Source organism: Amphiprion ocellaris, chromosome 1 (genome assembly GCF_022539595.1).
Source record: "Amphiprion ocellaris isolate individual 3 ecotype Okinawa chromosome 1, ASM2253959v1, whole genome shotgun sequence".
Taxonomy (NCBI): domain Eukaryota; kingdom Metazoa; phylum Chordata; class Actinopteri; family Pomacentridae; genus Amphiprion; species Amphiprion ocellaris.
In genome coordinates this window covers 18,761,210-18,788,563 of record NC_072766.1, presented here as the reverse complement: position 1 = coordinate 18,788,563, position 27,354 = coordinate 18,761,210, and the positions used below count along the sequence as shown (strand labels likewise).

The following is a 27,354-nucleotide window of genomic DNA, read 5'->3' as shown; positions in this document are numbered from 1 at the left end:
CACTCACACAATCCTCCACTGTGGAGGACCAGAGCAGCTTTGTGTACACTGCCTTGCTCAATGGGACTTTGACAGCAATTGAGGTGGAGAATCTGCGACTGATTTTTTTTCAGGTAATCTTAAAAAAAAAAAGAAGAAGAAAAAGCATAGGTCATTGGAACCTCAATAGGTCAGTAAAACTACCCCTATTAGAGTTCATGGTTGGTTGTTGACAATAATACATAATAAATAATCATCATTTTTGCTAAAATAATTATTTTATGTCACAACAACATTATTGAAATTTTGTGGGTTTTTTTGACATTTTAATCATCAAATTATTAAGCTGCAAATATTAATGTATTGCTCCAAGTAATGCTGCTAAGGAAACAAAGTAACCAGACTAATATGGCAACAGGGTCTTATTGTTAGGTAGTCTAGCTAACACAAGCTAGCTATTAAATAAGGTGATTTTATTATAATAGCTGGTAGCGTTTCAGAAAGTTGGAATCAAAACTGATTCAATAAAACAATTTCATGAGATAAACATATAAAGTAACATTTAGCTACATGGATCAAACATATATTATAATAGCAGAACACTGTTCATAGAAATCACCTGTAGTTGAGGTACAAAGTATATAATGGACAAACAGTACCCAACCAAAGCAACACAGAAAGAGCTAGGACTCCTATAAATATTTACACAAGATACTGTCTTTTTTACCCACTTATGGATAATTGCAATAACTATTAAGAAATGTCTGAAGCTTTAAACAATAAATTTAAAAAACAACATTAAGGGAAACCAGTATTTTTGAAATGCTGAAATATTTTAATCACAAAAATATGGCACAACCAAACAAAAACAGACCACTGTGGTAGTTTGACCCACCTATGGGTTAAGTGAATAAATAATTACAGTAAATGAAGTTTTAGTTTAGTTTCTACCATCATAACATCAAGGTATGGGGATGCTACAACATTTATTTGCATTTTCCACTGATTACATGTGCAAAGAGGCCTTTAAACGATCCAATCTGTGACGATATCGGCAAACATTCACCCTCGTCCACCTAGATTCTCAAACCGTAATATCTAAACACATCAAGGCTGCCCAGTTGTATTCCAGCAGCATGCAACCCAGCATGCCCACAAGTCCCAGTTGTGTAAAAGCTGGGCCATCTCAGTAGAGCGTGGAGGTGGAAACAAATGCTGAGTGCAGCTGCAGACTGACTGTGTGTGCCCTGTGGTGTGTATTTTTAGACCAGAGCAGATGCTGGTGTATCATGTCTGCTGTGACGTCATTGCCTCTCCCTTTGTCAGCTGAGTGGATCCCCACTCTCCTTCCAACGTCAAAGGAAGTCAGGCGAAAGGTGGGAGGGGAAGGGGGAGAAAAAGAGGGATGAATATGGGGGGTTATACATGGAGGACAGGGGAGGGATGGAACCAGGAAGAGGCGCGAGGAAAAGTGACAAAGGGAGGGAAGCCACCAAGACCCAGGAGGAGGATTGGAAGTAAGAAGTAGAGGTAAGGCATAAAAGTAAGAGTGAAGATAAATAGAAAAGGGTCAGATCAGAGAGGGGAGGAGTGAAAAAAGGTTGACCAGAGTGGATAAAGAGGACGAAAGTTTGTCTACTAACCATATTACAAATAATAGATTTTAATTTGGCTGCAAAAACCATATGATACTAACCATCATAAACCCTTACATGTATCTCATTATCAGTCTATTCTTTAAATGATTTCATATCTGAGACACTCCAAAAACACCAGTGACGGCAGTAATGGTTGTGTGGAGAATGAGGGTATTCCCAGCAGCTATTTGCTATATACAGACACACTCCTTCCTGCTACAGTCATCTTCAAACTGCTGTGACAGACAGCACAGAGTGACCTAAAACAAAAATGAGGAAAGACATGCAATCTGACAGACAGGCATACCTTCAGGAGAGGACAGACAGGTAAACAGCCAGGACAGATACATGTGCAGGCCAAATAACAGATAACACCCCACATACACATACTATGACCCCACACAACCACACAACCTTAGTTTACTTAAATATACAGAGATAGCGTCAAAGCTAAAAGACCTTTGATGGCATCTGGAGTGACCTCAGCTCTTACAGGGCATCCTGATCACTGTAAATCTTTGTGTGTGTGTGTGTATGTTAGCCTGGTATGGGAAGTCAACAAATCCACCACAGCTGACCTGATCTCCACTCCGACCCTCTGTGACCCTAACACTAAGAGGTAAGGAAACCAGCTAAATATAATTTAACATGGACAGCGCACATAAAATATTAACAAATATAAGTTCAGCAAGATCTAACTATGTGCGAAGTGAACAAGGTCAGATCAGTTCACAACTTCAAGTGCATGTCCTGCACCCATCTTCACTAAAATGCATGAGCTGTGGTGTCTGTTCTAACTGCACCTTCAGCCAGCATCGAAGCTGCAACCAGGAAAATTTGAAAGTTGCGGGTTTTAAAGGGGAACCTAATTTGTTACACATCAAAGTCTGTTTCCTGTCTCAGGGAGTTCAACTGCATACGTGAAAAAGAGGAAGCTGCAAGAAATCTGATTAATTTGATAAGTCTGGAAAGGAAAAATATCCGTGGCTGTGAAGTTAGAGAGGGCTAACCTTACCAGACCCCTGTAGCCCGCTCCTCATTTTTACTTAAAGGCGCCTTGAGGCTTCATTAGCCACTGCTAACATAGTAAACCCAACTTAATCAATGGATTACTGCATTAATGGTAATTTTGCAACAGTTCTAGTTGATCTAGAATCACATTTGTCCTAATCTACATGCTGGAAAGTATACAGATGTACTGTCCAACCGCTAGCATCATAGAGCTGATGTGTATAAATTAAATTAAGAAGGCCATGTAAATCTACATCAACTGCCTCATATAGTAAAATGTTAATCAGCAGTAATGGAATCAAAAAGAATCCTGCCATCATACTGTGTAATTCTTACCTGAAGGAACAATGAAAGAGTAAGTGATTTCAGCCTATTAAACCAAACAAGTGATTGAATGTAACGTTTGTGAGCACACTATAAGCATCCCAAACAACAACTGGCTGAATGACTGACAGCTGTTGTAAACAGGTGTATTCTCAAAAAAATAATTCAGATCAGTACCTGCGCACTCATTGACTGCAAAAAGCTTTAGCTGCATAAATTGTCATGGAAAATCTGCCACATTCCTGTGCAAACCAGATTTATGCTTATATATTATGTTTTCATGAAATATTGGCCCCCCAAATTTTTTTGTTTTCTGCATGAATGGGAGAGCAGATCAATGGGCCACACTTCACCTAATGTTGCTGCATTTCTTTGAATGCAGGCAGTCAGGTCTACAACCAGCAAATGAGAAATGAATACAAGTCCAGATGTGTTTCAGGCAGTTGGAGAAATAGGTAGCATTTGGTTCAGTAGTTGGAAAGTTAGTTTAACAAAAGATAAACTATAATTATAACTGCCAGAATACATCACAGGCTTGTACTGAAAATAATGTGACTTAAGAGTGACAGTTTTTTCAAAAAATAAAGGTGATCATCTCTGCATGTATTATATAAAACAGCACTGTGTTTTTCATTATTAAAATCCTTTTGCCGTCAAGAAGTGTTATTGTAGTCTAGTCTCAAGAGCTGCTGCTGCCCTCATCCCAATTTGATGGGATTATTTCCCTCGGCATGAGGGCCCTACATTTCTTTGAAGATACACATTCTATATAGTCAAAAAGAAAATCACCAGGGGCTGTGATGCTGTTGACTCATGTATAATAATGCAATACGCATTGTAAGAGTGAAACATGGATATTAAATGAAGAAACAGAATAAAAGACAGCAGCACTGTCTTGTCTGTTCAGAAAATTTAGGATTTGTGTTACAGTATACAAAAATAAAATAATAAAGAGAATGAAAGAACGACACTGTGAGTTAAGAAAATATGTGAGATGAGAATAAAGGTTAAAAAAAACTCACATGACATTCTCAAATTGTAAAAGCCTGTTGTCTATAATCTTAAACCTGGTATAAGCCAGCGGTGCCTCGCTGAGGACTGAACTTATAATTTGCCTTATAAAGAAAGTAGAATATATGTGATACTGTAATGCAAAATCACAATTACTGATGTAGTTATGCAACCAGTGATGCACTGAGGAAAAAATGGCAGCTGCACCAAGGGTATGCAATATGACATTAGGATTTCCACTACAGTAACTGTATGCCAGGATGGATGAGTACTGTGGATGCTGTCAGTGTGCTTCCATGACAAATTCCCATAAACTTATTTTACTTGGAAAAGAATTGAAACTGTGGACATGCAGCATTATGCCACAGTGTGTAGGCCTGATAGATGTTGTTTTCGCCACACTTTTACAAACAACATCTCATCCATACCACCTCTCATATACAGCACAGCAGCAGGTTTGGCTCTCTTCCCAAACAATCAGGACCGAACACATAACTACTCATGACAGACACAAGCTGTCCAGAGCCCGCCGGCCCACAGCTTACAGTGATGAGCCTGGTGCTCTGCCTGGCTGACAGTCAAGATATCAGGAAAAGGTGCTGACCCAGGCCATGGATTTGCACAGTGTTCAGCAATTTTCTTATCTAAAGCAGTGGGGTTAGTCACGCATTTTGAGATATCTGTGATATTTCATTCAATGTTCCTTTTTTGCAAGTTGGTTCCACTCACAGAGACCTAAAACTTGCTTCAGTAAGTGAATCTCCTTTAGTACATATCAGTTTTATTACAATAATGCTGCATGGAAGTATGATTGTTTGATTTACAAAGTGAGCTGCACAATTACAGCCTACTACAGCTACTGTATAAAAAAAATCAAACCCAGATATAGAGAATAAGTAATAATAATAGGTAATATACTTCTGTTCCTGTTCTAGTACACAAATTTAAACACATTTTTTGCTGTCTTTAATACAAATTCTGACCTTTCTGTATACCCATGATGATCCTATCTAACAGAAAGTGGCAATTGCAAAATTCGGAAAACATTATTTCATGGAAAGACTAACAAGACTGCAACTGCAGAAGAGCACCCACAGGAAAGAAGTGATATTCAGGGGAGCAGGTTTCCCTCAGGGTGGCAGATAAAATTAAATAGTGGGCTGTAGTGTTGTGGGCCAGGTAGGAAAGGTCATTATGTGACAAAAGTTGCTGAAGGGATTCACTGACCAAAACAGAAGGTCATGTAAGTAACTGAGGGCCAGTGGCACTGAAGAATGTTCTTCCTCAGACAAGTGGAAGTGTCTTGCTCATGACCTTCCTGACCCCATGCAATAAGACAGACTTACAAGCAGCCATGGGACAAGTAAAATGAATAATTTGGCTTTGTTTGCTAATTAACATGTTAATACAACAAAGGGAGATGGCATGTAGCATCGTCACTGCGTGCATAATAACATGCGGATACCAGAATTTAGCTCGAAGCACACTGCTAAGCCGCTAACGTGCCTGTAGAATAATTGGTCTTGTTTAAATATTTTGAATTAATTTAGGAATCTGTCCCAAGTTTCCGATGAGCTCCACTCAACAACCAATAAACAGAGAATAGATTCCATCAAATGTATAGAAGGCTGGACATTCTGGTAGCTATGGGACCTCACATCTCTCTACTAAAAACCTAACAGAGGATGAAAATCCCTTTTGATTTCTTTAGTGCTTTAAACTAAATTCATAACTTTAATATATTATTTAAGCTTTTACTGGACACCATTCATGAACCACAAATTCTCTGCATATAAATAAGATCTCCTCTGCCTTGCATAAGATTCGCAACATAGTGGCTGTAATAGCAGTGATTCAGTGTTTGGGTAAGTGAGTTATTAGATGTGGCATGTCTATGCAGGTAGTATATAGTCTAGTACAGCAGAAAATGTGGCCATGAAATAGGAATTTATGGAAATATTAAATGAATTTCTGACACTGGTCTGCTGTAGCGTGTTGATATACAGCGTAAACATATGCATCTATCAAAAATAAAATGAAACATAAAAACTATGAGCCATTCTTTCCACACAAACATCACATCAAACATAGGTCCAACGCTGCCTATCACCTCCTCTAGCAAAGCATAATGGCAGCTTTGCAATTGCACTTTCTGGGGGAGTAGAGTAAATATATATTTACATCCAAGCACATTTTATCCATAACAACAAGACCTCAGTGGACTAGAAGATCAACACACACATGTTACACCGGGTTGTTTGAGCACAACGCCTGAGCATCGAAAATATGCCCAAACTTGGCCAGAGCACTGAAGACAAAGCAGATGTTCACTGCTCCCACCAGATGCTTTGGAGAACTTTGGAGAAGCTGGACATCATGGTGTATTAGTGTTAGAGACTTATCTTATATGAGTCTGAAACAGGCAACTTCAAACCATTTCACAACTTCTCTCCCATAATACAACATAATGTTTCAATTAGTTTGACGGCTAAATGTAATAAACGTGTTGATATAAACAGAGTAGCGACACCATGAGCTAAAGACATATTTTGGCTTAAAAGAAAGAAAAAGTCTAAGTACTGCCTGTCTTTGCTTCTGACTCATGTGCAATGTAATATGAATTTCACATCCAAACATAATGATGAAGAAAAAAGAGACTGTCAAGGACTTTATCCATCAAACTACTCTAAAGCAGTAACAGCAGCACCCACCAGCCTTCTCAGAGCACTAACTTTGTAAACAAAGTTACTGGTTTAACATAATGTTGATGTTGTAGCATCTGTCACTTCTACAGAATTTACAAATTGCCTCAGGTAATTTCCTAGAAAATCCAATTCAACTTCCAGAGAAACTTGCATAATTTTCTGCCAGCGGATATTAATGAAGTCTGCCAGGCACATTAGCTCATTAATAATATTACAGATTAACCTATGATGAATTGGCGGACTGCACAATGGACTGTTCTGGCCCTGGTGTGACCAGTCTCTTATCTGACCTTTACAGATACAAGCAGTAGAAGACACAGGAGACAGAGAGACCCTTGTGGGGCAAGACTAAGACAGCAGATGTCTTCTTCATAATGGAGAGGTCCATGGACCTTTTTACACTGTGTCAGTATCCAATAATAGATTATTTTAATTTCTACAGACACTTAAGGGAAAATGGGTCTTGAAAGACTTGATGACTGAAAAGACAGATTTTCTTAGGCTTGTGAAATTGACATTATGGACCATCTTTTTTCTTCTGCACTGCATTTTTGCAAACATAGAAGACACTATGGGACACAGAATACTGTACATGCCCATCTGATGTGCTGCTTGTTGCCTTTGGATTACTATGCAGGACAAATGCGCAGCAACAGTAGTTATCTAATTACATTTTGAATGTTTAATTCAGCAAATAGTGAGTGAACTATTTGAATTATAATGGTATCTCCTCAAACAATTTAACAAGGAGAAAGCTATAATGATATAGGTCCCTATTTGGGCCGTAGGTGTGGAGGTGAGCATGCATGTCTGTCTCTTTGTGTTTGCAATCCAATGGACTGGTGGCTTGTCTAGGGTGTAACCCGCCTCCTGCCATTGCCAGCTGGGATAGACTCCAGCCATAAGCGACCCTCTGCAGGATAAAGCGTGTATAACTAGTGGCTGTATGGGAGTTGGAGGACTCCAAACCAACAACAACAAAAAAAAAACAGATATGAAGTCTCCAAAGCAGAGAATACCCAGATGGCATCATCAGGGTTTTTTGGTAACTTGCTAAAGCTCCTTCCTGATATGCAATTGTTTTCTCCAATTGAGTGGCACTTCCCATAAAGCAGAAATTGATCTTGACAGGTAAAATCAGTGGAGCGACCCCCTAATTTGACTGACAGATACTATTGATTACTCAGGCAAAGTATTTTAAAAACAGAGCAGCTCTGTTGCATTCTAACAGATCTCCTAAGCCAGATTTCTCAGTATCCATAACTAATAAACTGTGTACATCAGTGCACTTATGAAAGCGGCCAATTAGGTAAAATATGGGGCCACGCATAGACAGCATTTCTCCCAACAGATAGAAAGACACCATGTGCTCATCAACTCCCACCCTCTGCACAAAAGAGGCAAAACTGTCCAACCTCTCGAACCTCCCACTAGCACTGCATAAAAAACAGTGTAAACAGCAACGTAGCTAGAAAGATGAATTGTCCCGTCCAACACCGAGGAACCCTCAGAATCCAAACTGAAATGCAGTTTACTGTATACATTAATCCCAAGTTTGACTTTTCCGCATAGATTTGTGAACTCTAAAGCTTGAGTCAGGTTGCAAACCTCAGTTACTAATGGAGGATGAAACAAAAAGCTGTAGCTACAGTTAAGCAATGTTGGAAAGTAACTAAGTAAATCCACTTAATCACTGCATTTTTCAATTTTCTGCTTCTGTTTTGTTCTACTCCAATATATTTTATAGAAATATTGTGCTTTCCTCAATCGCATTTAACTGACAAAAATAGTCACCGACTACTTTTCAGATTAATAAACAAATGACAATCGTATCAAAAACAAAGATTAAACCTTTCTGCATTGTCACACTTCACAAGATAAGCTGAAGATTACCAAAAGGTCCAAAAAAATGATTTGTGTCCTAGAATTTTGTTTTGTCTTCCTTTCTTCTCCAGAAATCCTTCCACAACCCCTCCAATTTATCTTTTCGGCCTTTGGAGGCTTGTCACTGGACTAAACAAGGGGAAAAGCACATAAAGTAGCCAAAATTAGCTGCAGCTCGAACACTGAAAGGCTGTGTACACAGTGCTATATAAAATGTGGATTCTGTGATGCTGGAGAAAGGTTGCTGGTATTTAGACAGTTATCATATGGCAGATTTACCGTCCCTCTTGCTCCTACTGGGGCTGAGCATGAAAACGGGATTGTTTTTTCAGTGCTCACACAGAACAGACAGCTAGCGGAGAATGAGGAGAGATTCACTGCAATTGACAAAGAATGTACTGAAATAGAATCACATACTCCACCTTTAAGAATCAGAAATCATCACAAATTACTGAAGATGGAGTGATTTTATTTTATTTTTCTTAATATAATTTTGGTGATAATACTTCTATACTTTTGCTTTAGTAGAATTTTGAACGGAGTACTTTATTTTTATTTAGGTAAAAGTTCTGCATTGTTCTTCTACCACTGAAAAGAAGACATTGATTCAACAGGATGCAGATTTAATATTTTAACTAAAAATAAAACAGTTATAAATCTAAGAATGCGTCATAGTCCTAATACAGAATCAAGGTTGCAAATTTGCATAAAACAAAGCATTTGCTTTTCCAGTTGTACAAATGATGTCATTCCAGTGCCATTTTGCAATTAAAATATATTGTTAATGAAAAGCAATGTGATTAAAAAAAAACAACTTTTGCACAACTGGCCAATAAATGAAGAACTAAAATTAAAAATATTTTTCAACCTGTATCTTCATGACACGATTATCACTCATGAATACTGAGAGTTTTTTCAATGGTGAGCCATAGTCATCTGTTTCAGAACGTGTTTCACCTTAAACACAGCGTGATGTGGCATCGCTACTGAGAGGCGCTGAGCTGAGCTCTGTATGGGACCACAAGCAGAACTGGTTCTCCCATAAAAGCACAAATGGAGCAGTGATTTAAGGCTATTCATCTAGGTCAAGAGAATAAATGCAGCTAGTTAAGACCAGACAAATTACAGAGTCATACTACGCCAGCAGAATCGTGAGTCGACAGAGAATAATGATTTTCAGTGTTCTCCCTTACCTCTTACTTTGTCTTCACACACACACAAATGTACACACAGACTACAGCATGTTCCCTCAGCAATGCATCAGCTATTCTCAGTACACAGATTGGAGAGCAAAGATTAAAAAAGGGAAAGCTGGGAGAAAACTGGGGGTGGTTTGTTGGAAATAAAATGTGTTAATTTGTAATGATCATGGGTAATAATAATCGATAAAGTAGATGTTTTTCCTGAGAAAGAACTAATATAGCGATCCGTGTCTATGGCTGCTCTATAGTCAGCATTGTGTTTGCAGGTGTGTTTGCATGAATGTGCATCTCAGCATGTGTCTGTGCATTCAGAGGGACGAGGGTCAGAGACACCGCAACGGGAGCAGTGTCTGGGTGAATAAAGGTCATTATTGTAGAAACGGAGACATGGAAACCCGGGAAACAGCTAAAAAAGGAGGGACTGAGTAAAAGGAGGAAATCAGAATAAGTGAGGCATGGTGGGAAAATAAATGCAACATGAAGGAGGAGAAAGGGATTCGAAAAAAAAAAAAATCTTATGTCCTACAGATACAGAGGACCTCTTGCATGATTTTCTCCACAGACAAGTCTGTATTTCTGATATTTGATGGCTACCCTTTTGCTATTTTCTTCCTAGGTTTGGAGAAACAAACAGGAATTCAATTCTTTTCACTTTGTAGTTTAAACAGACTGTGAGAGAGAAAAGGGGAGAGAGATCAGTGGTAAACATAGTGTGTACTCTGTACTTACTCAGCATTAGCCATGATGCTGGGTGACGGAGAGAGGAGAGTTTTGGTGGTTGTCACAAGATTTCCACTCACTTATGTCCGTTTTAGTGCTGCAGTTCACCTTCTCACCTGAGAGATGCTGCTGTCATGTTGAACCTGGGGAAAAACACAACCAATAATGCAAGTGCAGAACTTATGAAGCGGCCGTTAAACAGTAACAGCGGCACAAATACACACATTTATCAGATTATTAGGAAGCTAAAGCTAATGCAGTTTCACTCAAAAGCCTTACAAAGGTTATAATGCTCATTTTTGTTTAAGATGTTGAACTATATGAAATGTTTTCCATCTGTCCATCACTCCATTTGCTTTACCTGCGTTACCCTGTGGAGGGTCAGAGGGGATTCAGCCTTTCCCAGCAGACAAAGGATGAAAGGCAGGTTAAATCTTGCACGGATCACCAGACTATCATATGGAACATTTCTGATATGTTGCACAGTACATAAATTTTAAACAACAGAGAAGTCTAACATTACTGAATACATGACTGCAATAAATGAAACTTCTCAACAACACACAGGGATAGTATTAACTTCAAACCTGGAGCTGTATAAGTTATAAATTCTTTTGAAAAGTTCAAATCAAAGATACAGGGTCTATATTCCAAGCAGTCACCAAAAGACAGTTGTAACTTCAAAACTTTCACAAATGTAAACTTTTAATCACAGTCATAAAGCATTTATCTGCTTGCAGCTCCTCAGAGTTGGGTGCATGTCAGACTTCCCACGCTCCTTCCATCCGAGTAATATTAGCTCCTGTGATAAAAACTGCACTGATTTACTTGAAACTGAATGATAGTTGAGTGTCCAACTTAAAGAGGGCTCATCGCTGTAGAAAAATGAATTATTAATGTGAGGTAAAGGACCTACCTGTGTGAGATTTACATTGTTGACGGGTAATTGTGCCTCTCGCTGCCCCCTTGCTGATAGTAATGTCTCCCTCGGTGGTGATCAGCGTAAGTGAAGCAGCAGCAGGCTCGCAGTGTGTGTAGGCTGCAGCTATCCTTAGCACTTTTGCATTGGACGAGCACCACTGCTGCTGCTGCTTGCGCTGCTCCCTTGCGCTGCTTGGATTTCAGTGCAAAACCAAAGAGGGGCTGAAGCTCAAATGCAAGAAGCATCGTCACACGGCAAGATCATATTAGCTTCTAAGTGTTATCAGAGCGATCACACAAAAACGGCCCTTTTTAAGTGCAAGTCTCCTCTCCTGGCTGAGATCGCTGAGGGGCTGATCCAGATCCAGGTTCCGCTCCCCCAGCCGAGGGTTTCCCCGGCGAGCGCAGCGGGGAACCCTGTGAGGGGAGCTGTCCAGGTGCTGAAGCGAAGCCCCGACGAAGCCTCGGGTCTCTACCGACCCCCTTCCACAGCGGCAGCCGGACAACACGGAGCGAATTTCATCCAAAGGCCACCAAAACATTGACGTTTTTGTGCCGGAGACTGACAGTAGCCAATGAATCGTGTGACATTTGCATCGCTCCGGTCACGACATAGCAGTCTAAAAATGTTGGCCGTGGGGTGGACGCGTGTGTGTGCGCGCGCGCGTGTGTGAGAGAGAAAGCAAGAAAAGCCCGTGAGTAAATTTTCTCAGTTCCCGATTGAGGCCAATTTGAGAGCGGATTGTCGCCACAGATTTTATTAGCTTTACGCCTGGTTGGTCGTCCCTCTCCGTGTCATGAGCGTTTTTTATGGTTTCCCAAAATAAAGATACTATGGGAATATAAATTGCCTTTACAGCAATTGGCTTAACCGTTTGTCATTCATCGGGATTAGCCAGTCGATGGTTAAAGCGCACATCAATCAATCTGAAGCGTCTCTTCCTTTATTTAAACACGCCTGGACGTGGGCTGCTGGAGATGTTATAGGCTGAGGCGCAGATTTCAGGGTGTGCGCAAAAAAGAAAAAAAAGAACGAAAAGTGGTGATCTGAATTAACTGTAGTAGGCCTGTAGTTACAACCGAGGACGGCTGCGTAACGCCCAGTGGGCTCAGATTGGCTTCTAAATACGCTGGTGGAGTGGTTTAACAGCAGGGTTAAAGAAATAAAAAGTTACAAAAAAAAAAAAAAAAAGCATATGTCTATCTAAATGTATGTATGTTTGGAATTTATTGAGGAGATGAGCAGAACAGATATGATTTGGCACATGTAGAAAAGTGCATCAACACAAAACAACTTTGTTCAATGAGAAATTTAGACTAACTTAAAATACATTTTAATTTAGAAAAGAAAAAAGTATTAGGGACAAACAAATGAATGTAAGATAATACAAAGGAGGAAGATTCTTTTAGCAAATGAGCCCTAATAGATTTTTACAAAACAAAAATATTGGAATTTTCTTGAAAACATCCATTCATGCTACAATCATTGTGGCAGTTTTTACAGAAAAGCTGAACCCAGTATCGGCAAGTTTCAACATAACAGCAATTACCTGACAAACATATACACTTTATAATGGAAATTGCACCTTTATGTCATCAGGATTATTCTTGGGGAAATAGCAAGATATCAAATGACAGAGCTATCTAGGAAAAAATCTCGACGTGACTTGTACCATTCAGTGGATTTTCAGAGGCCACTACGCTTTTCATACATAAAACAGCATCAGTAGATTTCTGACAGCTTTTTCCAAATGTGCAACTAGGTATAAAGGCTTAAAAACAAACCTTTACCATTTCTAAAAATTGAAAATAATACTTAAAATACTTAACGTCTAATGACCTAAAAGCACAAGTCTCTTCTTCCCTCCTAACTTTAAGCAGTTGTTCCAATCACTAACACCTGCCTCCTAAAGCCAAAAATTATAGGAGTACACACTAAACTGAGATGAAAGTGAGAGTTTCTGTCAGTCAACATCAGCCATTCAGTCCTGTTCGCTTGTGTACACACTTTTAAGTAGGTACTAGTAGATGGGACCCGACATGTGGAAAAAGATGCACTGTAAAATTCTAACTGCACTCCCCAACTGTACAATGGACAGATATAAGTATTATTACATAGGCTAACATGGTTTCATTTTTCCATTGCTAAGACAAATGTGTAAAACCTGCGCAAGGAAGGAAGAGCGTTCAAATCAAGATTACCTTGATTATATTGAAGAATGACCACATCATTTTACTTAGATGGCTAAAAACCGCCTTCGCTGAATCAACAGCTATAACAAAGCTTGAGAGATACCAGCATGTGTACTTTACTCACCTGCAATGCAAACAGCCATGAAGTTGATGTCTGAGGGGAAGATATGCCTTCAACACGTATGTAATATGGGGAAAATATACAAATTTATTTTACAAGAGCACTATATCACACCAAGAGTTTGTGTTTTATGTCTGAACTGTGTGAGACTCACTAGTTTTAATATGAAGCTGTGTTCACACACAATCTCCGAGGGACACGATTTCCCAAATGCTGCCATTACACTGATGGCTAAAGGGATCATTTTCCTGCTTCACGAGCAGAAATGGTGACAGCAATATTCTGAGCTGTAATGTGGGTACCACTCTGTACATAATGTTTGTTGTTCCCAACTGAAAGCGAGAGCGTGATGGGTCGTCTTTCATCCCATTTGTTCATTGTTACTGCAGGACCGTCAGCCTAGATGGACCAGGGTCATGACAGTAGTATACTCATGCTGCAGGCTGTCCGTCTCGGTGTCGCACAGTGTGTAGTCATCTTTAATGATTCGGTCACAGCCAATCTCACCGTTGCCAAACAGGCCAAAGAGTGGTGTGCTGGGAAACACCTTGTGAAAAGCGTCTGCCTCGACATTGGCCTGGTTGTTGTAGTAGTTCTGCCCTCTTCCCACGCAAGCGAACATGAACCCCAGGGTGTTTTTCTCTGGGATTTTGGCTGCTTTTAGCCGCCGGATCGCGGCTTCGGCTGCTTTTGGGGTGCTGATGTCTTGGTCCAAGAGCACAGACGCCCCCTGTACCTTTGGGCCGCTCAGAGCCAGGCCCACCACACCGTATGAACCCTGGCTACAGCTACAGAATGAGAGATGATGGAAAGTGTGAGCCTTGCAGAGTGTGTAGTAAAAAAGCTGCTGATACTTTAACTCTGACGCTGCTATTATTTATGAAATTTAATCAGCACATATTGGCAGTGAGACACAGGGCTTTTGAACAACACCAGCAGATATATTCTCTGGTGCTGTGGATGACTGGAGTTGGCCCTGAATAATGACAGTGAGCTAAACCTCGAAATATTTTTATCAAAGGTATCTGTAGGAAATCACTGTCCACAAATCTGTACTAGGCGTTATTTATCCTGTTTGCCCTGAAATAGTCTTGATTATGCTATAGGACATAAACTCACCAGTGTCTTGGAGGAGTGAAGACACTTTCGACTATCCCTCCAGCGATCAGAGCTTTGCTCTTGCCCAGCGGCCCTAGTATCTGGTTGAGGAAGTGAGCTCCTCCAGATTTATATGCTTCGTAGACAAATAACATTATCACACGCAGCTCTGGGTTGTCAACTAGTCCTGGAAAAAAAAATACACCAAATACAAAAGTAAACAAAAAAAGAAAAAAAAACAAGTTGTGGAAGATTTTATGGAAACTTGGCATTTCTCAGTTTAAATCATTGATTAATCTGCAAGCCTACACTCACCTGCTTCTTTTAGGGCTGTTGGAGAGATGGTCTTCTTACAAAAGTGAAAAGGCTTGATGTGGACACCCTCAGTGTTGGGGAACATGATTGCAAAGCCAGCCTCCCCCTCCTGGTACTCCTGGGGAGGGCTGGAGCAAGAGCCACTTGGTGTCACTGTATACAGAGCCAATCATAGAGCCTCATAAATGCATATATTATACTGCATGCAGCTGGTTAAACTCATCATTAATCAAAGATTTTTTTACTATAAGTCGCTTTGCAGATTGATGAGGTTCTTATCTCAAGTTGAGCATTACACTGAGGAAAATGGCCAAAAAAAACTGAATAGCAATGAGGGAGGAAACACAAGAGAAAATCAACGTGATCAAGAGTGACCCCTGCCAATAAAGCAAACACTTAAAAGCAGAGATGCTCAGCTTGAATTGTCTGGTGGACAGTCTGCAACAACGACAGGAGGCCAGGAGCCAGTTAATGTTAAAAAGCAAACAAGAATATTTATAGGATAAAATAGATAAACATTAAAAAGGCCCAATCTTCATCTTTCTTTGAAATCATTCATTTTCAAAATAATTGTGTAACTGCCAAGGGACACTATTCAACATTCCCCATATGACTAAAGAAATAAAATTTGATTTGGCTCAAACTGCAAGTTGTGTATCACTGCCTTAAAATATTACCATTTAGTTCTTCACAATAGTTCTTGATATTTGTTGGAAATAGGAAGAATTTCATCTTGATTTTGGAATAGTCAGTTTCTAGGAGTCACCATCTGGTGGCTATTAGAAGAGCTGCAGCTCAAGATATTTTGGGCAGTGGATTCATTACTCGGGCTGCACAGTGGCGTAGTGGTTAGCACTTTCGCCTTGCAGCGAGAAGGTCCCTGGTTCGCGTCCCGGCTTTCCCGGGATCTTTCTGCATGGAGTTTGCATGTTCTCCCTGTGCATGCGTGGGTTTTCTCCGGGTACTCCGGCTTCCTCCCACAGTCCAAAAATATGCTGAGGTTAATTGATCATTCTAAATTGCCCGTAGGTGTGAATGTGAGAGTGCTTGTTTGTCTCTGTATGTAGCCCTGCGACAGACTGGCGACCTGTCTAGGGTGTCCCCTGCCTTCACCTGAGTCAGCTGGGATAGGCTCCAGCACCCCCCGCGACCCTAGTGAGGATTAAGCGGTGTATAGATAATGGATGGATGGATGGATGGATTCATTACTCAGCCAGGACGGTTGCTGCTGTGGTGAGAATCGTTTTAAAATACTGAACCGCACAATAACAAAGGATAAATGAACTCCATAAACAGGAAACTCAACACAAAATGTGTGACTTCACAACCGTGAATCAGTGGCACTCACAGTTTAGCAGATGGATGTGCCACTGTGAAAATGAGAAAACATCAGTCTGTGCTGCCATAAATATTCAGGATCATGAGACAGGCAGCCTCATTTACCACTCCTACACTTTTTCGATTTTCGGGTTTAAAGTGTTCCTGAGCCAAACTCCAAGAGCACAATTGATACTGTACATCATAAAAAAAACATTAATTATGTTCAATATGAGGCAAATATTGCACATTACTATAATTTATACCCATCCTCCACCGTGTTACAGATTATAGTATTCATCAGGGTAAACACTATATCTTTGTGTATCAGGTCACTTTTTTAATTCGTATGTATAGCATCTCTACCATAATGCATAAATGTTTAATTGGCCTCCGGGCTACTTAGCAAATCTATTACAATCTATATCTATAGACTCAGCCGTATCCAATTAAAGACTTAATCTAGTTGAATTAGTTGTGCGTGGTGACCCTGCAGTGACCCTCAGTTCTAATATCACAAAATGTGAGTGTTATCACAAGCAGCCGAGCCTGCCATTAAACCTGACAGACGATCAGGGCCTGATAAGCCATCATCTTGAGGAAAGAGAACATGGCTGATGGAGTCACTTCTCCGGAGGGTTGTGATTATATGGAGAAATGGGGAGCACAGCACCAGGCAGACTAGGCAATCTATCAGAGCAAGAGGCAGGGAGATGCAAGCCACCCGAGGTGCTTTCCAACTAGGAAGCTGAAATAGGGATTAATGAGTAGTCCTCTCTGCTGAAAGGTGAACTATTTCTCTTAAATATTCTAAAACATGGTTAGTGTTCACGTTCAGAGCACCTTAGCAGATGAACATGCCCGAGCCGCATATTTATACAATTACAGCTTCGAAGCTCCTTATAGAAACATTTATATCTTATGTTCAATAAAATGATCTCCTGTAGCTGGGTATACTTGATTGTATTTGGCTAGAGGTGGTGGGGAATTTATTTCATTCTTTATAAATGAGGAAATATAAGCAAAACAAAAAAGAGGAACACTTACAGACGATGCCTGGTGTTGCAATGCCCATGATGTCACAGCCTTTGGGGAAAAGCATGGTCAATTCTTCAACTGAATCTGGACTGTGGCGACTCTTTTTTGCTTCAATGTAGTCAAGAGAAAAAAGACATGTTAACAGAGGGTCACTGAACTGTAGTAGTGTGCAAAGTGATCGGCCTATCAAATGTTTTGATTCTCAGAAATTATGAAATACTATCATGGAAGCATCTGTATCAATCCCAGATTCTTCCCCAAACACACAACCAGAGACAAAAGGACCTATGTTTAGCAAGAAAGAGTCCTATAGAGGAGAGCTACGCCTGTTTAAAGGCAAAGAGTGGTCACTAAATATTGATCTTATGTTTTTTTTCTGTTTACTACACTTTGTATTAAGTAATTTACATACCAAAAATTCCATTATTTTTTGAAGGGTTGTCACTTTACATTCAGTTCCTAAAATCTTGAAGTATCATAGATTAAGAAAAATGTATACCCGCCAAGCACCTTTTCATTAGGAATGAGACCAAACCTTTCCTTAGCTTTGCTGAACACTCTGTATATCACTTTATATTAAACACCAATATTGTAAATTTAAAACCCAAACTGACACCGAGCTTAAAACCAGTATTTCAAAATATTAAACAAGTCTATGATTCCTTTTTTTTTTTAGATTAACTGGCAGGGTTCCATGAGTTCTTGTGAACGGTTTAACAATGGCTCTAAATCAGTCCTCAAAACTGAAGGTAGCCATAGTAACTCTGCTGTTGCCAATTAACTCCCACTGGTGAAACACACCTTTCAATTAACTGAACTGAAAACAAACAAACTGAGTGACAATTTCAGCACAGCATTGCATTACTCTAATAATATCCGAGATGTTTTGATAGAAATACCAATTTTAACTGTTTTATAAATGTAAATGCTTAGCTGTGAGTGCTGTGAAACAAACACAACAAACACTCATTACAGTCATCATGTGAAGCACAGATTAGCAGCATGAATGGATCTTTGAGAGCACTCCTTGCTGTGAAACAGCATCACCCCATCAATCAGTCGAGTTGGTCAGAAGCAGTCTGATCAGATTTTGAGCGAAGGCTTTGATCAGATCTTGAAAATGGGTTGTTCAAAATAAATACAAATATTCTGAAATTGGTTTATACCATGTCTTGGTTGTGATCTGAATCAAATCTTCAGTATGTATTTTATTCAATACTTTTTGGTAGGATTGGGATACCTGTAATCCAAACATCTGAATTATCCTGATCCCAGCTAGAGGCTGAATCAGAATGGATTTCAGGAACAAATTGCAACAGAACTTGAAAGTTGGTCAAATTACGCCACATTGGTGTCATGTATTTATACACATTTATTTATATTCTGCTTTTAATTTGGCTAAGCTTTCTAGTGATAAAGTACATAAAGAAAGCAGCAGGATATCTATTATGCCATTAGTTACAAAAAAAGGATTTTGTCTACATAAAATAATCCCCCAAAAAGCTCTCAATATAAAACAAAATGATGATATAAGTCACTTTCTATCTAACAAGTTAGTGAACATATCACTCGCACTCCTAAAAGCAGAGTTGCAAAAGACTGGTCTCTCCACAAATGAAGCAGACCTGTGAATGCAACTGTAGGACATTTAGCCTTTAAATTATTGAAAATATGTGGTGAACATCAACAGTGCATCTGTCAGTATTGTATATTTGTAATTACTTGTGTTTCAGGTGAGGGGTTTAACTAGTTAAAGAAAACTGAAAACGCAAGGACATGTTAGTTCTATTCAAGCACTTTGACTTTGATATCTTGTAAATCAAAAAGTTTGTATCTGGATCAGGCTGATCCAATCCAACATTACTTTGAGCAACCAGGACATAAGTAAGACAGACTACCTGAATCTAAATAGCAAAAAATGGGATTTTCAAACTCAGATCATCTGATCCAGGCTGATGTAAAAACAACCAAAGGCAAAGACTGCAATTTTAATAAGCATGCAAAAAGCATCATTTAGTTCAGAAACATTATATGTTTCATTAACTCCACTGTGTCTACATCATCTTGGAAATCCAGTTATGTAAGCTGACAAGGTTGTTTTGTTGCTGTCCTCTGTCCTGATTTGACTCGTATTCATTTTCTGCCCTCTATAAAAATGCACAGAATGCATAGAAACAACAATGTTTTCTTGGCCTTCTAAATTAAATTCAAGGCATGGTTAATTTAAACCCCTTTAACATACACTTGCAATGCTGTACAATTATATGTAAGTTATGTAATGCAGATTTTTTTGGATACACTACAGGAAATCAAGGAAACTAAAAATGTTCTGAAAAAATGCCACAGATGTCTAGCTTTTGTATTTTTCAACATAATAATTTAAACAAACAGACTTTCTGATACAGTATGAATACCAAAGGATTTTGAAGAAATGGCCACTTTTCCTGAAGAACTGCATCACCTTCCTCATATAGGATGTATGTTTGTACCAACACAACTCAAAACAATAACGTACTAGAGCTCTATAAAATTACACAATACTGACCTTTATTCTGTCTGTAGCAATAGGCTTGTCCATTGAAAGCCTCACAGTCTACCATCGCCAGAACTGTTTTAGGCAGGAGGAATACGTTCTGTAAATAATAAGAAAACAAAGTGCATTTGTTAATAAAGTGTTAAAACATTTGTAAAAACAGACAGCTGCAACAACATGCCACATTATTCAAAACATGCTAAGCCACAAACATAATCTTTCCCACTTAGTAGTTTGACTACCAGACAGACAGGCATGTTATGTTTAAGTGTTATGTTCACATTATGTGTACTTGGTGAACTTCAACTGCCTTTAGATAAACTGAAAAATATGTGATGCTCTTTTAGAGTTACTAAAACAGATATTGACTCAGGAACTTTCAGTACATTTTCAGCTGTGCTTGAATGTAAGGCAACTCACCGAGCAATTAGTACCAAGAGAGTTTTCACCATCCTTAACAAAAATGTTGTACTATTAATAGGTTATGAACCAAAAACTGACCTCTTACATGTTTTTTTGTTTGTTTGTTTGTTTGTTTTTTTTAACATTTACACTAACTAACCAAAATTAGCCTCTATTTAGTAATAAGTTTATGTGAGTTGAGAACTTTACCTCCACTTCTTCAGCCAGGACGCTGCAGAGAGCATGGACCTCTGTGGGGGACGGTCCGCAGGCTGACACCCAGCTCAGCTGCTGCTGGGTCCGGAGCACTCTGCGGGCACAGTTTCTCCATAGTCTGCACACACTGAGGACAAACACAAATACACTGAGGAAAAACACAAAAATGCCGAGGAGAACTACAAAAACATTCAAGAGAAGCACCCAACACACTTAGATAAACCTGCTAGCTAAGTAGAAACTTGGTGAAGAGTGAGCATGTCTGTTACGTTTTTTGACAAAAGCGTAAACAAAGTACCTGAACGTAATTAAGCCTTGACGTCAGCCAAAGCGCTCAAACTTTGAGTCTGACTTGCTACCGGTTTAGCTTCCTAGTCATCCCGTAACGTTATGGCTCTAAAAATCAGTTTCACTTCCATTCGACGGCCATTGGCGTTAGCTAAGTTAACAGTTTAGCACACGAACATTTCGCGTTACCTCGCTATCCGAAGAAGCGACTTGGTTGGTACGAACGTCAGGATCCGCTCAACCACTTCAGCGACATTGCTGAGTACATATGAAGCCTTGCTGTCTTGTACAAAATCAATAAAATCTTGATTTTCACTCATGTTTCACTCAAGTGGTGGGCTTTCCAGTACTGCTCCGCAGCTGCGAACTTTCACCTCTGCACTTCCACCGCTGCCTGCCGCTGAGGTGTCTGTGGACGATGCTGCCCCCCGGCGGCCAGGAGGAGCAGCTGCAGGCAGGCTGCCCCCAACATTGACTCTTGTTTAATTTGATAAAGGGCAACTTCAGAAAGATGGTTGTTTTGATTGGTGTTTACGCAAAAGCGAGCACATTTTTGGCAGCATTTATCTAATCTTTGATTTTTTTTTCTTGAGAAATACTTTGTTCTTTGGTCATTCTTCCAATAAAGCAGTATAAGGGGACAAAAAAACATTATTGGTATAATTTCATGCAACTTTTGTCCACATTAAGGTTAAACTTGCAATAAGTGGTCATAAGTGCACATTGTTTAATTTTTATGGCATAACAAACCCAAAGAGGAAAGAAATCTTGGCCTACATGTGTGAACTTGTGTATCAATGTGTAAATCAAATGTCACTGAAGTAAAGTGATAAACTCATGTGTAACCCACAACCACTGTTCCCTCTAAACTGCACGCGTGCGCAATTGCGCACTGCTGACACGGTCTCCGCGCACAGAAAATCTGCGCTGCGCACAAAAAAAAAAAAATCCGACCTAAATTGTAAATAAAATAAACACGTAACAATTCATTCTGTGCTATTTTTCAGTGTGAGTCAGTGAGTTACCAGTGACTGGCTGCTGCAGCTTTTCTCAGGAGGCTGGACTTCAGCCTTTGTGCTGGAGGGTTGAACCCTCAGTTCCAAGACTTTCAAAGCCTCCAGACCTCCCGAGTCCTCAGGACCTGAGCTTTCACACAGTCTGAGGGCTGAAATTTTCTAAGTCCCACAGTAGATCTCTGTTAGATTTAACTTTCAGACAGTCCAAGGACTGATATCTTCTAAGTTCCTGAGTAGTTCTCAGTTAGTTTGAACCTTCAGACAGTCTGAGGACTGAAATCTTAAAAGTTCTTGAGTATTTCTCTGTTAGTTTGAACCTTCAGACAGTTTGAGGACTGAAATTTTAAAAGTTTCTCATTACTTCTCTGTTAGTTTGAACTTTCTGGTTAACAGAAGTCTTAAAACTTGTGACCTTGAGTCTTGATTTCACATTTAGACCATCCATCTGAGTTCTTCTCAGACCTTCACCTGTGGGTTTTTTAGAAATCCTCAACAAACTTTGATTCTCTTCACTGAACTGTAAAGTTTGTGGAGATCAGAAGGTAACATTAGTTTGATAAATGCCTTCAACTACTAGTAGACTTTATCTGGAAAGCAGTTTTCTGAAATGAGTTCTTAGTAAATCTGTCCACAATCAAACTAAAAACATAGAAAGAGGAAATGTTTGAAGAAACAACTTGATGTTTTCGTTTCAGACTAGAAAAGGCTGTAAGACCTTTATCTTTTTTTGCTCTTTTTGATGGTTTTATTGTCTCTTCTGTTTAATTTGATCTTCTAAAGTCTAAATGGTGTCTTTTCAAATGTTTTGTCTTTAGTTTGATTCTTCTGAAACGTTTAGTTTTGCTCTTTTCTCACCTTTTATTCTTTTCTAATGTCTGATTTGATTTCCAAATGTTTTGTCTTTTTAATGTTTAATTGTTTTTTCAAATGTTTTATCGGCTTGTTTGAGTTTCTTTTTCTTTCCCAATATTTAAAGTTTCGATTAAATCTTTAAGGTTTTTCTTTTTAAATGTTTTACCACCTTTTAATGTTTAATTTTCTTTTTAAATCCTTCATTGTATTTTCAGTGTAATTCCTATTTGAACTTTTATTGTCTTTAAGATATAATTTTCTAATTAAACATTTAATTTTTTAATTAAATGTTTTGTCTTTTTTGGATAGGTGTAGTGAGAGACAGGAAACGGGGGAAGACTTGCAACAAAGGACCACTAGCGGGACTCGAACCCGGGACGCTGCGTCAGGGACCAACCCCTGTACATGGATCACCCGCTTAACCCGTTGAGCTATACGGGCACCCATGTTTTGTCTTTTTAAGGGTTTAATAATCTGATTAAATGTTTTGCATTTTTAAAAATGTTTAACATTCTTCTTGTTTAATTGTATTTTTTAAATGTTTAATGATGGGAAATACTTTATCTGTAATTTCTAATATTTGTATTTTAAAAATTTTGTTTAATTTCATAACGACATGTATTGTACGTTGTCGAATTATCTCATTCCATATTTTGTCTGTTTAATGGAATGTAATGTAATTTAATGTTTAACTCCATTAAACAGACAAAATATGGAATGAGATAATTCGACAACGTACAATACATGTCGTTATGAAATTAAACAAAATTTTTAAAATACAAATATTAGAAATTACAGATAAAGTATTTCCCATCATTAAACATTTAAAAAATACAATTAAACAAGAAGAATGTTAAACATTTTTAAAAATGCAAAACATTTAATCAGATTATTAAACCCTTAAAAAGACAAAACATTTAATTAAAAAATTAAATGTTTAATTAGAAAATTACATCATAAAGACAATAAAACTTCAAATAGGAATTAAACAGAAAATACAATGAAGCATTTAAAAAGAAAACTAAACATTAAAAGGTGGTATATGTACATATAATTTAATTGTATTTAATGTTTAACTCTATTAAACAGACAAAATATTGAATTAGATAATTCAACAACATACAATACATGTCATTATGAAATTAAACAAAATTTTAAAAATACAAATATTAAAAATTACAGATAAAATATTTTCCATAATGAAACATTTAAAAAATAAAATTAAACAAGAATATTAAACATTTAAAAAAATGCAAAACATTTAATTAGATTATTAAACCTTTAAAAAGACAAAACATTTAATTAAAAAATTCAATGTTTAATTAGAAAATTACATCTTAAATTTCTTAAATCTTTTTAACAATAAAACTTTTTAAAAGTTTTATTGTATTAATTTTTTGTGTTTGATTTAATTGCTTTTTGTTATGTAGTTTATTTCTTTAATCTTCTTTTTCTGTCAAGATTTTAACCCAACCTTAAAAATGAAATAAACCCTTAAATCACAATGAAAATACTTCTGTTGTCACAATCATGAGTTAGTCAATTATTCAGTTTATCAATTCAACTTTATTTGTTTAGCACCTTTTACACAGATGACAAAACTAAACAAGCAAAGAGAAAAAACTATGCTAAAACTATGACTAAAACTCAAAAACATTAAAAAAAAAAGATTGAACTTGGTAATAAAATATGTTGTGTCTAGGGGATGGAGGGAGTTTATTGAAGTCTTCTTGGGCTCACATGGGAAATCATTTAATATATAAACTTGATATTCAGTCTAAGGAAACTGCAGAGTGACAGAAGAACCAACAATATCTCCTGTTTTCTCCTTTAATGAGTCGACTCTTCTTGTGCTTTCAGACCAAAGAACTACAGACTCTTCACAACCTGCTCAAACTCTTGGTACAGGACCTCACCACACGGGTCAAGAAGGTTTCCGTCTCATTTCTACTCTGAAGCTCACCTTCTCCTGCTCAAACTGCTGACAAATGTTTCTGCTGCTCTAAAGTCTGGTCTCCAGAACTTCCTAAAAACTCTCAAAGGCTCTTCTGCTGCAGGTTGCTTTGTAGAACTGTTGCAGAAAACCTCACTAAACCACATGGAGGGGCCTCAAGATAGTCGTCCAAATGAAACCGTACAAAAACCAAACTAGCACAACCCAAACACTAAAGTCTCCTGCAGCCTACCAGAGAACCTCTGAGAACAGAGAATCAGGACAGGAACTCTTACCTTCTGGACAACCAACGTTGGTTCTCAAACAAGAATACAGAATGTGTCTGACCAAAAACCTCTAAAGACTCACTACAGCCAAGATAAAGACACAACTCACCTGCACCAAACCCACTAATCACTGCACACATTAGCACCATGTGCTAGCTGTGGCTAAAGAACCACATTTACCAAGACAACTATCCAGTACAAAGCCCTAAAACACACCAAGAAACACATTAAAGACGATTTTACTGCTGGAAGCTGCAAGCCAACACCTAAAGAACAAATTAAAGCAACGGAGCCAAACCCGGTTCTGTGGTGAAGAGAAGCAGAGGAAATGTTTGACTGTAGCTAAATAAAGCAGGAAGACACTGAGCTGCTCAGGTGTTCCTGATAACACTGAGCTGCTCAGGTGTTCCTAATAACACCAAGCAGCCACCTGGACAGCCAATAGGAACACAGCTTACTGGAAGTCCAGAGGCCTGGCTTAGTGAAGGAAATTTAGTTTAAAGTTGAAGCAGAAAGTTAACAAAGAAAGTTGAAAACCACCTTCTGATACCTGAAATCTCTGAGTTTTCACACAAAGAACGCCTGAACATGTCAAACTGGTTTCATAGTAGAACCATCATTGTAAAAACGTCATAGTATGGTGTGTTGCTCAAAAAACATTACGACCCGGCTGTCAGGGGACAAACATGTAAGAAACATGAGAACAGAGAGAATCCAACCAGTAGGTCACAGTTTATCATCCCCCAGTCATCTCCTGAAGTCCATATGGTGAGAGACATCAGTATCTGGTTGTTAATTTACCAGAGGATGCTTATAATCATGCTGATGTGGTCTGTACTCTACAGTATTTTAGTGACTCAATAAATGCCTAAGTCAACCCGCCCGGCCAGCAGGCAGATGGGTCCCCCCACATTAGAGTCAGGTTCTGCTCGAGGTTTTTTTCCCTGTTAAAAGGGTGTTTTCCTTGCCACTGTCGCCTTTTGGCTTGCTCTGGGGGTCAGGCATATGGGTTCTGTAAAGCGTCTCAAGACAATTTGACTGTAATTGGCGCTATATAAATAAAATTGAATTGAATTGAATTGTTTTTTTTTTAAAATGCTTTTTAGTTTTTAATAAACATTTAAGAGCCTATATGTAATCAATAAATGGCCTTTGCCTATCTTAAGAAAAATTCACTCAGAACTGTGATATGTTAACAGTACTAAATAAATCAATAAATACATGCATACACACAAAAATAAGTTAATACATTAACTGTGTTAAGATAAGATTTAGATTTTTTAAAAAGTTGTTTATGTTTTTGCAGAATCCAGTATTGCTCACTGGTTGGTCATTACATTTTATTAGTTTGATTTCACTGTTTAAAATGATGCCACCTCTTTTCAGACAGAACCTGTGATAATAAAACAATACAAAATTTTTAGTTCCGTGTTAATAAAGCACTTAAAGCTTTAAGTATGGCTAAATGCTTTTTTCAAAATTAAATATATCACTCCTTAGGTGGTAGTGGCCCCAAGTTCAGTAAAGTTGGAAAGATATTCACAGATTCGGACTTCCAGCATCAATAACTCATTAGATATAGGTTGTCAAAACATAAACGGTGCCTCTTTCCCATTGTTGCAAGGCAGACAATGTGCTACAAGCCCAGTTTTATCAAAAGTAGCTGTCTTTCAAGCTACAGGAATAACATTGGTGTCTATGGAGTGAACAGGGTCCGTCTGCAATTTGCAAAACCACTGCAACAGTAAAGAGAGACAAATATTCAATAACTTCACTCTTATACATTGTAGTGTCACTAAAATCACTGCAGCCTTCAACTGGCTCCTGTTGACAAAGTGTTTTAACAGAAATGTAAATGCTGTAATTTGATTCTTTTAATGAACCATGTAACTTGAATGGATGCGATGCTGGTGTGACCACAGTGAACACGTCTGATGTTGCTCACAGTGGTCCAAGGAACGCTCAGGGAGTTTGTGTTTGCTCAGACTCATGAAAAATTACAGGGAACATTGCCCACAACTATATTGTGATTTTCCCATTTTAAAATCTAAATGCCACATCAAGTCAAGTTTAATGTTTGCATGTCGATATAGTAATATTTTTCCATTTGACATCCGAAATGTTTCCATATTTCTTCTTCACTGCACTGAAGAACACAAAGCAAACACTTATAAAAAGCAAATTACTTGATTCAACTTTTTATTTATGATTTTTACATTTCCAAGATAAAATGGGAGAGACAAAAATCAAGCAAGTTTTTAGAAAACATCTACACAAGCAACAGAAACATGAGTACAGGGCAAAAGCATGTCTTCCACTTAGCTGAAACAATACAGTACATTCACAACCAT

The 27,354-nt window shown here is 38.4% G+C and overlaps 2 protein-coding genes and 1 long non-coding RNA gene across 3 annotated transcripts in view; 1 reads left to right on the top strand and 2 right to left on the bottom strand.

The window, feature by feature from the left end:
• LOC111582592 (transmembrane protein 266-like) overlaps window positions 1–12,476 on the bottom strand; it is a 48,510-nt gene extending 36,034 nt beyond the window's left edge. Inside the window, exons 1-2 of the mRNA XM_023291344.3 lie at window positions 11,390–12,476; window positions 10,483–10,616 (exon numbers count right to left, since the gene is read on the bottom strand). Coding sequence (XP_023147112.2) covers window positions 10,483–10,496 — 14 coding nt within the window. The 5' untranslated portion in view covers window positions 10,497–10,616; window positions 11,390–12,476. The remainder of the gene's footprint in view (window positions 1–10,482; window positions 10,617–11,389) is intronic.
• LOC118471714 (uncharacterized) lies at window positions 1,382–26,964 on the top strand. Its single transcript, XR_008602051.1, has 3 exons — window positions 1,382–1,509; window positions 2,158–2,235; window positions 24,644–26,964. It is a non-coding gene; the product is annotated as an uncharacterized LOC118471714 (long non-coding RNA).
• Window positions 12,600–21,310, bottom strand: fbxo22 (F-box protein 22). The gene is made up of 7 exons (XM_023291351.3): window positions 21,105–21,310; window positions 20,622–20,754; window positions 20,022–20,109; window positions 17,486–17,584; window positions 15,122–15,274; window positions 14,828–14,993; window positions 12,600–14,496 (listed from the first exon to the last, which is right to left on the bottom strand). Exons 1-7 carry the CDS (start codon window positions 21,233–21,235, stop codon window positions 14,103–14,105), a joined length of 1,164 nt encoding a protein of 387 aa, XP_023147119.1. The 5' UTR covers window positions 21,236–21,310; the 3' UTR covers window positions 12,600–14,102.
• Window positions 26,965–27,354: the final 390 nt, after the last annotated feature.